This window comes from Bubalus kerabau, chromosome 2 (assembly GCF_029407905.1).
Source record: "Bubalus kerabau isolate K-KA32 ecotype Philippines breed swamp buffalo chromosome 2, PCC_UOA_SB_1v2, whole genome shotgun sequence".
Taxonomy (NCBI): domain Eukaryota; kingdom Metazoa; phylum Chordata; class Mammalia; order Artiodactyla; family Bovidae; genus Bubalus; species Bubalus kerabau.
In genome coordinates, this window is record NC_073625.1 from 80,297,084 (window position 1) to 80,312,007 (window position 14,924).

Consider the following 14,924-nt stretch of genomic DNA (forward strand, 5'->3'; position numbering starts at 1 on the left):
GAGCTATCTCATTGGAAAAGATTCTGATGCTAGTAAAGATTGAGGGCAGGGGGACAAGGGAACAAGAGTGGATAAGATGGTTGGATGACATCATTGACTCAATGAACATCAGTCTGAGCAAATTCCAGGGGATATGAAGGACAGGGAAGCCTGGCATGCTGCAATCCATGGGTTCACAAAGAGTTGGATGCAACTGAGTGACCAAACAACAAAGAATAATGGACATCTTTGAGTGTGAGTCAAATGGGCCTTGCTGCTGCTACTGCTAAGTCGCTTCAGTCATGTCCAAATCTGTGTGACCCCATAGATGGCAGCACACCAGGCTCTCCCGTCCCTGGGATTCTCCAGGCAAGAACACTGGAGTGGGTTGCCATTTCCTTCTCCAATGCATGAAAGTCAAAAGTGAAAGTGAAGTCACTCAGTCGTGTCTGACTCTTAGCGACCCCATGGACTGCAGCCTACCAGGCTCCTCTGCCCACGGGATTTTCCAGGCAAGAGTACTGGAGTGGGGTGCCATTGCCTTCTCTGCAAATGGGCCTTAGGAAGCATTAATACCAATGCTAGTGAAGGGGACAGAACTCCAGCTGAGTTATTTAAAATCCTAAAAGATGATACAGTTAAAGTGCTACACTCAATATGTCAGCAAATTTGGAAAAATTAAAAGTGGCCACAAGACTGGAAAAGGTCAGTTTTCATTTCAATCCCAAAGAATACTCAAACTACCCAATAGTTGTGCTCATTTCACAAGCTAGTAAGGTAATGGTCAAAATCCTTCAAGCTAGGTTTCAACGGTACGTGAACTGAGAACTTCCAGATGTATACGGTAGATTTAGAAAAGGCAGAGGAACCAGATATTTAATTGCCAACATTCAATGAATCATGGAGAAAGCAGGGAAGTTCCAGAAAAATATCTACTTCTACTTCATTGACTAGGCTAATGCCTTTGACTGTGTGGATCACAACCAACTGAAAAATTCTCAAAGGGATAGTAATACCAGACCACCTTATCTTTCTCCTGAGAAACCTGTATGCAGGTCAAGAAGCAACAGAACTGCACATTGAACAACTGAAAGGAGTACAGCAAGGTTGTACATTGCCATCCTGCTTATTTAATTTATATGCAGAGTTCATTATGTGAAATGCCAGACTGGATGAATCACAAATAAAAATCAAGACTGCTGAGAGAAACACCAACAAACTCAGATAAGCAGATGATATCACTCTAATGGAAGAAAGTGAAGAGGAACTAAAGAGCCTCTTGATGAGAGTGAAAGAGGAGAATGAAAAGCTGGCTTGAAACTCAACATACAAAAAAATAAGATTATGGCATGCAGTCACATCTCTTCATGGCAAATAGAAGGGGGAAAAGTGGAAGCAGTGAAAGATTTTATTTTCTTGGGCTCCAAAATCACTGCAGTTGGTAACTGCAGCCATGAAATTAAAAGACCCTTGCTCCTTGAAAGAAAAACTATGACAAATCTCAACAGCATATTAAAAAGCGGAGACATTACTTTGCTGACAAAGGCTCATATAGTCAAAGCTATGATTTTTCTAGTAGTCATTTATGGATGTGAGAGTTGGACCAAAAAGAAGGCTGAGGGCCAAAGAATTGATGCTTTTGAATTGGAGCTTCAGCTCCAATACTTCGGCCACCTGATGTGAAGAGCCAATACATTGGAAAAGGCTCTGATGCTGGGAAAGATTGAAGTCAAAAGGAGAAGGGGGGAGGGACAGAGAATGAGATGATTGGATAACATCACTGACTCAATGGACATGAATCAAGCAAACTCTGGGAGATAGTGGAGGACAGAGGAGCCTAGAATCCTGCTGTCCATGTGGTTGAAAAGAGTCAGACACAACTTAGTGACTGAACAATAACAATAGAATAAAGGAAGAGTAAATGAAAAATAGTACTTTATTTATGAATACATGAATTGTATTGAACCTTATGAATGTTCCAGGGTGTAGTTAGAATTTTAAAATAGCGTGTTTCTCAGAAAACAAGATAAAAATAATCAGTGGTAGTAGACAGTAGAGAGAAACTTGTATTCAGAAGGGTGATGTCACATTATAGATGTTTTACTGATGCAAATGACTCATTTTCAAAATAGGTTGATAAGGAGTATGTTACATTTTCTGGATGCTACAAGATCTCATAAACTGAATTTTTGATAGCTAGAAAATTACATAAGTGTTTCAAAGGAGTCATACTTACCTGCTACTTATAGAATTTACTTCAATGGATAGATTTTTAAAAATTTTCTTATAGAGTTTTCTTTAGCTCATGGGCTTTTAAAAATATTTCTCCCATCTTTTATCATCTTTTGGGCCTGCATTAAAACACTATGTTAATAGAAAATAAGAGAAATCTTTCAATCTTCAATAGAAGAAAGGACATTATAATCTGTGCAATTATAGTGCCTACCTTAAGGCATCAGGCTTAGAATTGGGCAATCATTTTTATAACATTTTTCAGTCAGATGGTATTATATTTTTGAGTCAGCCTAAGGATATAGTGCACAAAATATAAAATCTTTTCTTAGAAGAGGTTACAAGTGATAGTTGACTTTTCATGTCTAAACTTTTGTTTAATGGCCCTGAGATTCACTCAACCTACTCTCAAGAGAAAGAGGTTATTATAAGGTTTTTCTGGCCACTGTCAAGTGAAAGGAACACAAGGGAACCTATTTATTACCATAAAGGTTATTCCCTGGATATATAAATAGTTCACTGATTAACTGGCTTCATAGTGACTTAGTTTCTTTGGTCTGTAGGAACACCCTGCTCTCTCCTTTTTCCTCTATTTTGCTCACATTTTCTGTACATCATTAATCATATTCTCTCATTAGATCAGCTAAATCATGGCTTCCCTGAAATTAGCTGTGGTATATATGTGTGCCTGTGTTTGTATACGTGTGTGCTCAAGTATGTGTTTTTACCTCAATTTCTTTAAACTCTTCAGGGTTTTAAATCACAGTGAGATATATGAGAGAGACTCTGAAACAAGCTAGTTAACTACACTGGTTCTGTTTGGGAGTAAAGTTTCATACTTTCTACCCTGGATATTATGCACCTGGGAGTCAGGTACCTCTTCAGGTTTAATTACATCTAACTGGGGGTCAGATATGTCTTCAGGTTTAATCACACCTAATTTAATTAGGCTATAGAGTATGGCAATTTCTAGGTAAGGAATACCTACAAAAGAAATTACATTGGAGAGGGATTTACCATTACAAAGCAAAAATCTGATTATGGAAAACATTATGAAGTCAAATTCACCAAGTACAGACACTATAGAGGGTTACAGATTTATTTTCACATGTTGATATAGCTTTTAGATTTAATTACTATGATTCTGTTAAATACAAAATATTAAGGAGTCTCTAAAAAAATTGTGCTCTGGGATTAAATATTAAACAAATGTTTCTATTTCTCTGTACCCTACCTTCTTCTGAGGTTTTATTTGTGAACACTTGATAGGGTATAAACTAAGCCTAAAGTGCACAAGATAAGTTCCACAAGTTATGCTGAGTATATTAATACCTCAAAGCTCGTGACAAGGCAGTAAGTCAGAAAGAGGGAAATTATGCTAAAATGGCAAACTCTGGTTTTCAGCTCATTACATTAATGGTACAGAAACAATAAGTAATATTCATATTGCTACTGGATATTCAAAGAATGTGCTAATAAAATTAAGATTTTCTTGAGAACCAGCTAATCTGTCTCTTGGGCAGTAGCAATTAAGAACTAATTTCCTAAGTAGCCATTTTTTCTAAAATAGTCTATCTACTATATTTTTTTCAAAAGAGGTATCTGATAGGGTGAAGATCAGGGAGTTTATCTGATTATTATGAATCTTTTTTTTTCTTTTTTTTTAATTTAATTTTATTTTTAAACTTTACATAATTGTATTAGTTTTGCCAAATATCAAAATGAATCCGCCACAGGTTATGAATCTTTAAACTGTTACTTTCTTTGGTATTTTGAACACACTAAAAGTTCTTTCAGTTCAGTTCAGGTCAGTCGCTCAGTCGTGTCCGACTCTTTGCGACCCTGTGAATCGCAGCATGCCAGGCCTCCCTGTCCATCACCAACTCCCGGAGTTCACCCAGACTCACGTCCATTGAGTCAGTGATGCCATCCAGCCATCTTATCCTCTGTCATCCCCTTCTCCTCCTGCTCCCAATCCCTCCCAGCATCAGAGTCTTTTCCAATGAGTCAACTCTTCACATGAGGTGGCCAAAGTACTGGAGTTTCAGCTTTAGCATCATTCCTTCCAAAGAAATCCCAGGGCTGATCTCCTTCAGAATGGACTGGTTGGATCTCCTTGCAGTCCAAGGGACTCTCAAGAGTCTTCTCCAACACCACAGTTCAAAAGCATCAATTCTTCAGTGCTCAGCCTTCTTCACAGTCCAACTCTCACATCCATACATGACCACAGGAAAAACCATAGCCTTGACTGGACGAAACTTTGTTGGCAAAGTAATGTCTCTGCTTTTCAATATGCTATCTAGGTTGGTCATAACTTTCCTTCCAAGGAGTAAGTGTCTTTTAATTTCATGGCTGCAGTCATCATCTGCAGTGATTTTGGAGCCCCCCCCCCAAATAAAGTCTGACACTGTTTCCATTGTTTCCCCATCTATTTCCCATGAAGTGATGGGACCGGATGCCATGACCTTCGTTTTCTGAATGTTGAGCTTTAAGCCAACTTTTTCACTCTCCACTTTCACTTTCATCAGGAGGCTTTTTAGTTGCTCTTCACTTTCTGCCATAAGGGTGGTCTCATTTGCATATCTGAGGTTATTGATATTTCTCCCGGCAATCTTGATTCCAGCTTGTTTCTTCCAGTCCAGCGTTTCTCATGATGTACTCTGCATATCAGTTAAATAAGCAGGGTGACAATAGACAGCCTTGACGTACTCCTTTTCCTATTTGGAACCAGTCTGTTGTTCCATGTCCAGTTCTAACTGTTGCTTCCTGACCTGCATACAGATTTCTCAAGAGGCAGGTCAGGTGGTCTGGTATGCCCATCTCTTTCAGAATTTTCCACAGTTTATTGTGATCCACACAGTCAACGGCTTTGGCATAGTCAATAAAGCAGAAATAGATATTTTTCTGGAACTCTCTTGCTTTTTTGATGATCCAGTGGATGTTGGCAATAGCTACATATCTGTCTCTCCCAACAGACTGGGATTTCTTTCTTTAAGGTTTCACATGCAAAATCTAGCATGTCATCTAACACATGATATGAGCACAAGGTTTTCATATGGAGAATAAGTGAGTCATTTAGGTTAAATTGCTCTCATGTTATTAAATTGTTTAATAACTTTAAAGGAGGTGACTCCTCTACTGAATGCTTTCCTGGACTGAGCAAACCAATTCTTGGTATTCTTGTAAGGTGCACACCACTAAATAGAGAATTAAATAAATATAAATATAGAATTAAATGTAGAAATAAACAATTACTTGGGGGAAAGTGATCTAAGACTATATACCTCAATAATCTTCAAGGAAGATGACTCTGGGGATTTCCCTGGAGATTCAGTGGTAAGGATTTTACCTGTCAGTGCAGGGGGTACAGATTTGACACCTGGTAGGGAGCTAAGCAATGGCACCCCACTCCAGTACTCTTGCTTAGAAAATCCCATGGATGGAGGAGCCTGTTAGGCTGCAATCCATGGGGTTGCTAAGAGTCGGACACGACTGAACAACTTCACTTTCACTTTTCACTTTCATGCATTGGAGAAGGAAATGGCAGCCCACTACAGTGTTCTTGCCTGGAGAATCCCAGGGACGGGGGAGCGTGGTGGGCTGCCATCTATGGGGTCGCAGAGTCAGACACGACTGAAGTGGCTTAGCACAGCACAGCATAGCATAGGGAGCTAAGATCCCACAGGCAGAAAAGCAAAAAGAAATAAAAAAATGAAACAAACCAGAAGCGATATTGTAATAGATTCAAATTAGACTTTAAAAAAATGTTATACATCAAAAAAACTTTAAAAATAAAAATTAAATAAAAATTTAAAGAGAAAAAAACTCTCCTTCCTGATTATTCTTCTAAATGGAGCAGTATTCTTCTTAGTGATGTTCTAAAGTAATCTTAATAGAAATTTTCTATTCAAATATTTAAATTTTCTGAGCCTTCAAGCAATGATTAACTATATCCAATGTTTTTGAGGGAAAGTGACTCATACCTCATATTATAGAAGGATTTGCATAAACACAAAATATACTTATAACATAAAAGGTAATATGAATGAATTGATACATGAATATGATACAACCGCTAAATTATTGCAGAAAAATAAGATGAAAGCTAAAGTGAAATCAATAAGCGATCTTGTTATAAAGGTTTTCACGTTTTCACATTTGCCAATGGTGAATCACAAGCTTTAATTAGTACACTTAAATGGTATAAAAAGAGAGACATGATGAATTAAGTACTATGTTCACAAACCATTTGTATAAGAGATCTGACATTTCATGGTTCCAAGAGTCAAGAGAATTTCTCTCTGAGTTCATATGTTTTAGGCAAAAGTCTATATATTGAAATAATTTGACAATAAGTTCAGTCAGTAAAGAATCTACCTGCAATGCAGGAATCCATTGGGTCCAGAAATCCCCTGGAGAAGGAAATGGCAACCCACTCCAGTACTCTTGCCTGGAAAATCCCACGGACATAGGAGCCTGGAAGGCTACAGTCCATGGGATTGCAAGAGTCGGACATGACTTAGCGACTAAACCACCACCAAGTTATATACAATAAATATCACATAGTGGGTCCTTATAGCACCTCTGAATATATACCTGTGGGGTAACATTTAAGAGGAATTTGATAGACTGTAACATTTGACTCATGTGAATAAAGTTAAAGCAATTTTAGAATATTTAGATAAATAAATTATGCCCCCTTCATCAGTCGTCTGTAAATATCATTTTGCTCATCTGAGCTTTTGAAATCTATTAACAAGAACCAAGCTTCAGTAAAATTCCTTGTCAAGTGAAACAAACATTTTGCATTGCTAGTGAATGATAGAGCCACAGCTTTACAAACCAGGATTATGAGTGGCACCTTCTTATAAAAGTAGACTATTGCAAAAGGGATTTGTAAAAGTTTGATGCATTGTAATTGGAGTTGTATGAAGGAGTGTGTGTGTGTGTGTGTGTGTCTGTGCGTGTTAGTGACTTAGTCATGTCTGACTCTCTGTGACCCCATGGACTGCAGCACACCAGGCTCCTCTGTCCATGGAATTCTCCAGGCAAGAATACTGGAGTGGGTTGCCATTTCCTTCTCCAATGTGAATTTTAATAGTAGTAGTTTAGTTGCTAAGTTGTGTCTGACTCTTGAGACCCCATAGACTGTAGCCTGCCATGTTCCTCTGTCCATGGGATTCTCCAGGCAAGAATACTGGAGTGGGTTGCCATTGCCTTCTCTAGTATTAAGGAATACTCATAGGCATTACTGAAATTTGCTTCAAGAGTTTGTTTTGAGGTCTTCTCCAGTGAACAAATGAAAGTGGTTGCCAGACTTTAAAGTTTTATTATATAAGACATGGCCTCAGTATTTTTGGTCTGGAGAAAGTTTGAAGCAGATATAAAACCAAATGCTTACCTTGAATAGTAAAAAAAATAAATAAAAGATGGTTTGTAAAAAAAAAAAAAAACCTGTTGTACACTTAAGCCATAAGAAAAGAAAAAGTACCAATAATCCCTTCAAGACAAATTAGTTCTAAAATATGCATCTATGTTACTGACTGAGTTAACTAGGCATAGTTACTTTATGTCATTTTTTTTAAGTGATGGAAGAGTTGATTGCCTTCTAAAAATGATGCGTTCACTTTTATAAATTTGGATCTATACAGCTTCTTTTAAACAAGAATTATATAACATACCCATTTGTCCAATATGGTCACTCCAAGTTTTTGGCAATAATAACAAGTTAACTTATTTAACACTCACATTGTTTCTCCTGTATGGCAAGAAGACCTTCTTTCAGCTTACTAACAATGGTGTCATTTAAAGCACCATTAGTAACAGTGTATGGATTCAGAATAAATTTATTGAAATCTCTTGTTGAAACTGTTATTTGATTCTTCAAAAATCACCTACAAACACAGACTCTGAAAATAATAGCAGAGTTCATATTCTACATAAGCATAGAAATTTGGGGTATACACTAAGATCTTACAACTTTGCTGATGACCAAAACATGTAAAGCCCAAATAGTTGAGGAGAAGTCACAAAATATATTACAAAATTCCAAGAGCTTTATCCCAGTTATGAGAAGGTATGATCCTTCTAGTATTGGCAACAAGACAGAACTGTATTTAAATCCCAACCTTGTTCCAAGTGTGGCTTATTGGCTTTGCAATTATTTAAAAGGAAACTGGTCCTCTTCAGGTGCAGGTCTGAAAGAAAGGGCTAACCTAGGGTTCAGGACAAGATTTCCTTTTATAAAAATGGGATTATTTTGTTCTGGATCTGTTTAAGGGGAATCAAAGTCACTAAAGAGCAGAAAGGAAATACATCACAAAAGTTCAGATTACAATGCTCAGGGTGATTGGAACCACTGTGGAGGCAAAGTAACATCTGAAGAAACTTCACATTAGAAGGATATTCCTTCTAAAAGTCTAGTACAAAGGTGGCCAGAAGCTCCAGATACAGAGGCAGGTAACCTAATCGGGCTTCCCAAGTTGTGCTGGTGGTAAAGAACCCACCTGTCCATGCAGGAGACATGGGTTGGATCTCTGGATCAGGAAGATCTCCTGGAGGAGAACGTGGCAACCCCCTCCGATATTCTTGCCTGGAGAATCTCAGGGACAGAGGAGCCTGGGAGGTCAAGGTCCATAGGGTCACAAAGAGTCAGACACAACTGAAGTGACTTAGCATGCATGAAACCTAATATTATAAATCTGGGGGGAAAAAATGGATCTAGAGATATCTCCTGAGATCTGACTTTTTTAAGAGATTTGAATGTAGAAATGTCCAGATGGCCTTTTGTTTCATTCCCTAGATAACTTGACTCAGGTTTTATATTTATTTAATTTTTAAATTTGTATTTAAATATAGCTGATTTACAATGTTGTGTTAGTTTCAAGTTTCAAATATTCAGGGTTGATTTCCTTTAGTATTGACAGGTTTGATCCCCACATAGTCCAAATGATTCTTAAGAGTCTTCTCCAGCACCACAATTCAAAAGCATCAATTCTTTGGCACTCAGCTTTCTTTATGATCCAGCTCTCTGATACAGATACATACTATAAATATTGATAGAAAATCTTTAGACTTCACCATGAAAGTTTGAAGAAAATAACTTTCATTGAGAAGCATCCTTGAGGAATTTTCAGGCAGATATTTAAAAACAGTTCTTTATAGAAGATTTCTAAAGCATGCAGTGTAAACACAGTAGTATAATGAGACATTTTGCAACTGTTAAGTTCCTGTGCTCAACAGTGGCACACACTGAGGCCAAACAAACTGAAATGTCAGAGTTTGGAGCAGAGACATTTTTATTGCATGGTCATGCAAGGACATGAGATGACTCATGTTCTAGAAAGCCTCAAGCTCCCCCAGGATTCAGCAAATGTTAGTCCTTATGTACTCTTGAACGGTGATGTTGGACAAGACTCTTGAGAGTCCATTGAACTGCAAGGAGATCTAACCAGTCAATCTCTAAAGGATATCAATCCTGAATAATCATTGGAAGGACTGACACTGAAGCTGAAGTTCCAATACTTTGGCCATCTGATGTGAAGGGCTGACTCATTAGAAAAGACCCTGATTCTAGGAAAGTTTGAAGGCAGGAGAAGGGGATGACTGAGGATGAGACGGTTGGATGGCATCACTGACTTGATGAACATGAGTTTGAGCAAGCTCTGGGAATTGGTGATGGGCAGGGAAGCCTGGTGTGCTGCAGTCCATGGTTGCAAAGAGTTGGACATGACTGAGCCACTGAACTGAACTGACTGATGTGCTCTGGGTCATCAAATAGTTAACATCTTCCATTTGGTTGAGGGGGGTAGGAGTTTACATCTGTAAAAGAATTCAGAAAATTTGCATCAAATGCTATTATCTAGGTACTTCAGAAGGAGAAGGCAATGGCAACCCACTCCAGTACTCTTGCCTGGAAAATCCCCATGGATGGAGGAGCCTGGTGGGCTGCTGTCCATGGGGTTGCTAAGGGTCGAACACGACTGAGCGACTTCACTTTCACTTTTCATTTTCATGCATTGGAGAAGGAAATGGCAACCTACTCCAGTGTTCTTGCCTGGAGAATCCCAGGGATGGGGGAGCCTGGTGGGCTGCCCTCTATGGGGTCACACAGAGTCGGACATGACTGAGGAAGACTTGCCACCCCACTTCCCCAGTCCCCATGGGATCCTACTGAGTTACACAATCACCACCAATCAAAAGCAATCACATTTCTAATTACTTGAGAGCAAGTGCTCACATGTCCATAATCTCCTTTGGAAAAAGATAGAAGGGTGACTTCAAGGATATAATGGAAAGTAATCCTACAAATTCCTGTGTTTAATGTTTGCCCTTTGCTTCACTGGCCATTGAACCAACACATTATCTAATACATGACATGGCTATCTTCAAAAATGTAAATTAAAAGGAGAAATATATGTTGAAATAGTGAAAGAACATTAAGCTTACAAAGAGTGGCAATAAAAAGAGAGGGAGAAAAGTGAGTAAAGTTAGTTCCAGTATTCACTCACCTTTGGTCATATCACCTACAGTGATGATGCATAGATTATACCCTTGCTCTCGAAAATAATTCTGTTGGCCAACAACAGACTTTTAGACTCTACCTCACTGCTATTGAATCAGAATCTGCATTTTAACAAGATTCAAATATGATTCAGATGCACATTCCATTTTTGAGAAACACTGTTTTAGATCACAAAGCAATGAAGTAATGCTGTGACTTGCCAAAGAAGAAAAAAAATAAAAACTCTTTTAAACAATACAGAACATGAAACAAGAATATATATGGAATCACCAGATTAACTATGCCATATAAAGAAATTTCTATTAATTCTGTACCTATGTAATACTTTATAAGTTACTTTATAAGCTAGGAAGCAAAATGAAAATAAATTGTAAGTGGTATTTCCTGTTTGGTGAGGAGGATGTCAGCAGAAATATGGGCAAAGATATTACAACTAGCTCTTCTCAGTACTTTTTCCTGTTTATCTTATGCCTTCTAGTAACCCTATAAGATGTCACATAAGCTAATATTAAAAGCAACAAATTATACTTTTACTTATTCTGCTTGAATGATGCTCATTAATATTTTATGTTATATACAATTGCTATCAGATTTTATGTGTCCAATTAATATTACATACAATGATATTTTTGTGAAGAAAATAGCTGAAGGAAGCAGATGTGTGGGTTCTTAAAGTGCAGCTGTTATTAAAATTAAAGAATATAAGCAATATTTTGGAATAATTTCTTACATATTGTGTAACATAATTATAAAAGTATTTTGTCAAGAGATCTAAATTTTCTTAAATTTCTACTGCTTGGAGCTTTCAACAAGAAAACATTGGCATAGATTTATAGGCAAGGATACAAAATATAAAAATGAGGCAACATTTTGTATAAATTTATGAGACACTGAAAAGTAAGAGAACCTCATTTTTTTAATATACCAAAGAACTATAATACATCTGTATTATCTTGGCATATTTTGACTAAAAGAAGATTGTTTCATCTTTCACTCTAAAATTTTTTAACTGAAGTTTAATCTAATTTTAAAATGAAAAAATCTCAGAAATGACTTTGGTTAACAAAAATGAGATATTTCATAGTAAACATGTTGATAGAAAGCCTTATACCCTATATGATTAATTTATAGTTAAAAAATAGAGTTGAGATACTATGCTCTTTCTTCCCTTTCCAAATGTTAGAAATTCTTACTCTGAAAAACTGGCGAAATCTCATAAAACTTTTTGTGGTAAAAATTTTAACTTAGATATTTCTGAACAAAATCATAAACAGATATTTTCCAAACAAGACATGGGATGTTTACCTAGGCTTATCCTTTGTTATGGCTTCCCTGGTGGCTCAGACAGTAAAGAACCCGCCTGCAGTGCGGGAGACCTACATCCCATCCCTGTGTTGGGAAGATCCCCTGGAGGAGGGAATGGCAACCCACTCCATTACTCTTACCTGGAGAATCCACATGGGCAGAGGAGCCTGGCAGGCTACAGTCCATGGGGTTGCAAAGAGTTGGACACGACTGAGTGACTAAGTGCATCCTTTATTAATTTTACTTTATTTTTTAAAATCAATAAGATAAAGACATTCTTCTCTGGAAAAAAGTAAAACTCAATGGACCATGCAAATATCTTCCTGTCAAATACATAAAATTCAATATCCTTTTCAAGTCAAGTCTTTGCATAGAGCACAATAGAAAAGCTGAATTTATGTTAATTTGTTATCATTGATATATTTTTAAATAGCTTTAAAATATTTAATACATGCTAGAATCAAATATTTTATGCAAAAGAACTCTTTTCCTAAAAATATCATTGTTCATTGAATTGAAACACTAAGAAATTGGAACAACTTTCTCCCATAACTGTACTTAAGATCTTGTTAAAATGATATTTTAACCTTAGACTATCATTTTGATTTCTAATCCGTTAAAATTACCCTCTTATTATCAGCTACTTTAGATTTGAGAAATTCCAAATTAAATGAAAATATTATTAAATCTCTTTTCCATAGAGAACAAATAATCTCTAAGTGCACTATTTAATGTTGAATCTGAATCAGTGCACAATAAGTTTAAATACTGATATGTGAATTCACATCTTGAGGGAAGTGTTCTCATTCAGGCTGAAACAAATTCTTCAGCTAAGTGAAAACCATTTATCTCAAAAGAAATTTCATTGCAAATATATATATATATAGAGAGAGAGAGATTTGAATATTCAAAATGTTCGCATGAGTGTCCTCCTTCTCTACCAAAGATGACAACTTTCTCATCTTAGGTATTTTATAGCAATTATGTTGACCTCACATTGTTCATGTTAATCATAGCTCAAATACATGGTTCAGAAAAAAAAGATTATCTTTTAATAAGATCTAAATCTAAAGAAAAAAGACTAATATTGTAAAATGGCCTGATTTGTTTAATGGAATATTTAAAAAGGGGCTATGACTTGCCTTTTTATTTCTGCATTTAATTTTTAAAATATGTATCTGAAGTAGTTTTAATTCTGTTTACTTGAAATGGGTTAAATGTCAAACTAACAAATATTTGCTTTTTATAATTGGATAAAGATAACCAGAAAGCACTTCCAGTGGTGTCTTGAGTAAACGAGATCTGTTACATTTCAAAGAGAATTTCACAGAATTTTAAGTTTTATATTTTATTTTCAGATGTAAAATATTTAAAGGAAGAGGATGCAAATCGCAAGACGTTCACAGTCAGCAGCACACTGGATTTCCGAGTGGACAGAAGTGATGATGGCGTGGCGGTCATCTGCAGAGTAGACCATGAATCTCTCAATGCCACTCCTCAGGTGGCCATGCAGGTGCTAGAAATACACTGTAAGTAAATGCTATTCCATAACTCTCTATCGTGGTGGCAAGTCTCCGCATCTACATTTGAAATTATTTTAAAATTACCTGGAAATTACAGCAAGTGTGCAGCAAAATCTACAGCCAAATGAGCTAAAACTAACCTCTGTAATATTAATCACACTCAAAGGAAAGGAGTTCTTGCCCATTCTTGACAAAGTAGAAAAAGAAAGGAGATATCAAAAGGTTAACACTCCTAGTTTTCTTCCAAATGTTGACCAGGAAGATCAGAAATTTGGCAATCAATGAGAGGTGGAAATCTGAGAAAGCCTTGATGAACTTTCTAAATGCAACATTATTATATGCAAATATGACTTCACATCTGTTCTTTTAAAATAGGACATTTTTTTCTATTTTTAAAAATATACTAAGTCTTTATGAACACAGGGACATATCTATTATGTTTTTTTAATCAACATAATTATTGTTCACAAGTGATAAGAACATAAATTGGATGACTCTGGTGAGCCTGGGCAGTACTGAAATGCTTTGCTGGCCTTATCTTAACGTGTATTATCTTTACGTTAGGGCATCAGCATAACAGCCTGATGAACAGTCACTACTCTCTTTACTCAGTTTATGAATAAAATCACTGAAGATTAATCACTTGGCCAAGTTCACACAACTAGCAAATGATCAACTTATGATCATGCCACTTTGGTAGTTAGCAATATCCTTGGGATATAGCAAGTGATCTATAAATATTTATTAAAATGAAGAGGAATGAATTGAAATATATAACAAAGTTGAAAAGTATAGCACAAATAATTATGTTTCTGAATCCTACTACTTGATTTTTTCCAATATTAGAGATTTTTTTTATGGAATTTTTTATCTGTGATAAATTATAGTTTTAGTTTAGGATTTGTGTGCGGAGAAGGCAATGGCACCCTACTCCAGTATTCTTGCCTGGAAAATCCCATGGACGGAGGAGCCTGGTAGGCTGTAGTCCATTGGATCGCTAAGAGTTGGACACCACTGAGTGACTTCACTTTCACTTTTCACTTTCATGCATTGGAGAAGGAAATGGCAACCCACTCCAGTGTTCTTGCCTGGAGAATCCCAGGGACGGCGGAGCCTTGTGGGCTGCCATCTATGGGGTAGCACAGAGCTGGACACGACTGAAGCGACTTAGCAGCAGCAGCAGCAGGATTTGTGTATGTGTGTGTGGTATGAAATTACATTAAATCTTAAATGTTGTCTAGGTACTAGTCTTCTATGTCCCATATTTTGTTTTTGTTTATTTATTTAATAAGAATATATCTACCACCTTCTGTGTTCTGTACTATGTAGGCAATCCATTTATCATTCCTGGTCACCCTTCA

General features: G+C 36.7%; 1 protein-coding gene across 1 annotated transcript in view; it reads left to right on the plus strand.

Moving 5' to 3' along the window:
* CADM2 (cell adhesion molecule 2) overlaps positions 1-14,924 on the plus strand; it is a 285,958-nt gene that overhangs the window by 112,681 nt on the left and 158,353 nt on the right. Inside the window, exon 5 of the mRNA XM_055570073.1 lies at positions 13,399-13,569. Coding sequence (XP_055426048.1) covers positions 13,399-13,569 — 171 coding nt within the window. The remainder of the gene's footprint in view (positions 1-13,398; positions 13,570-14,924) is intronic.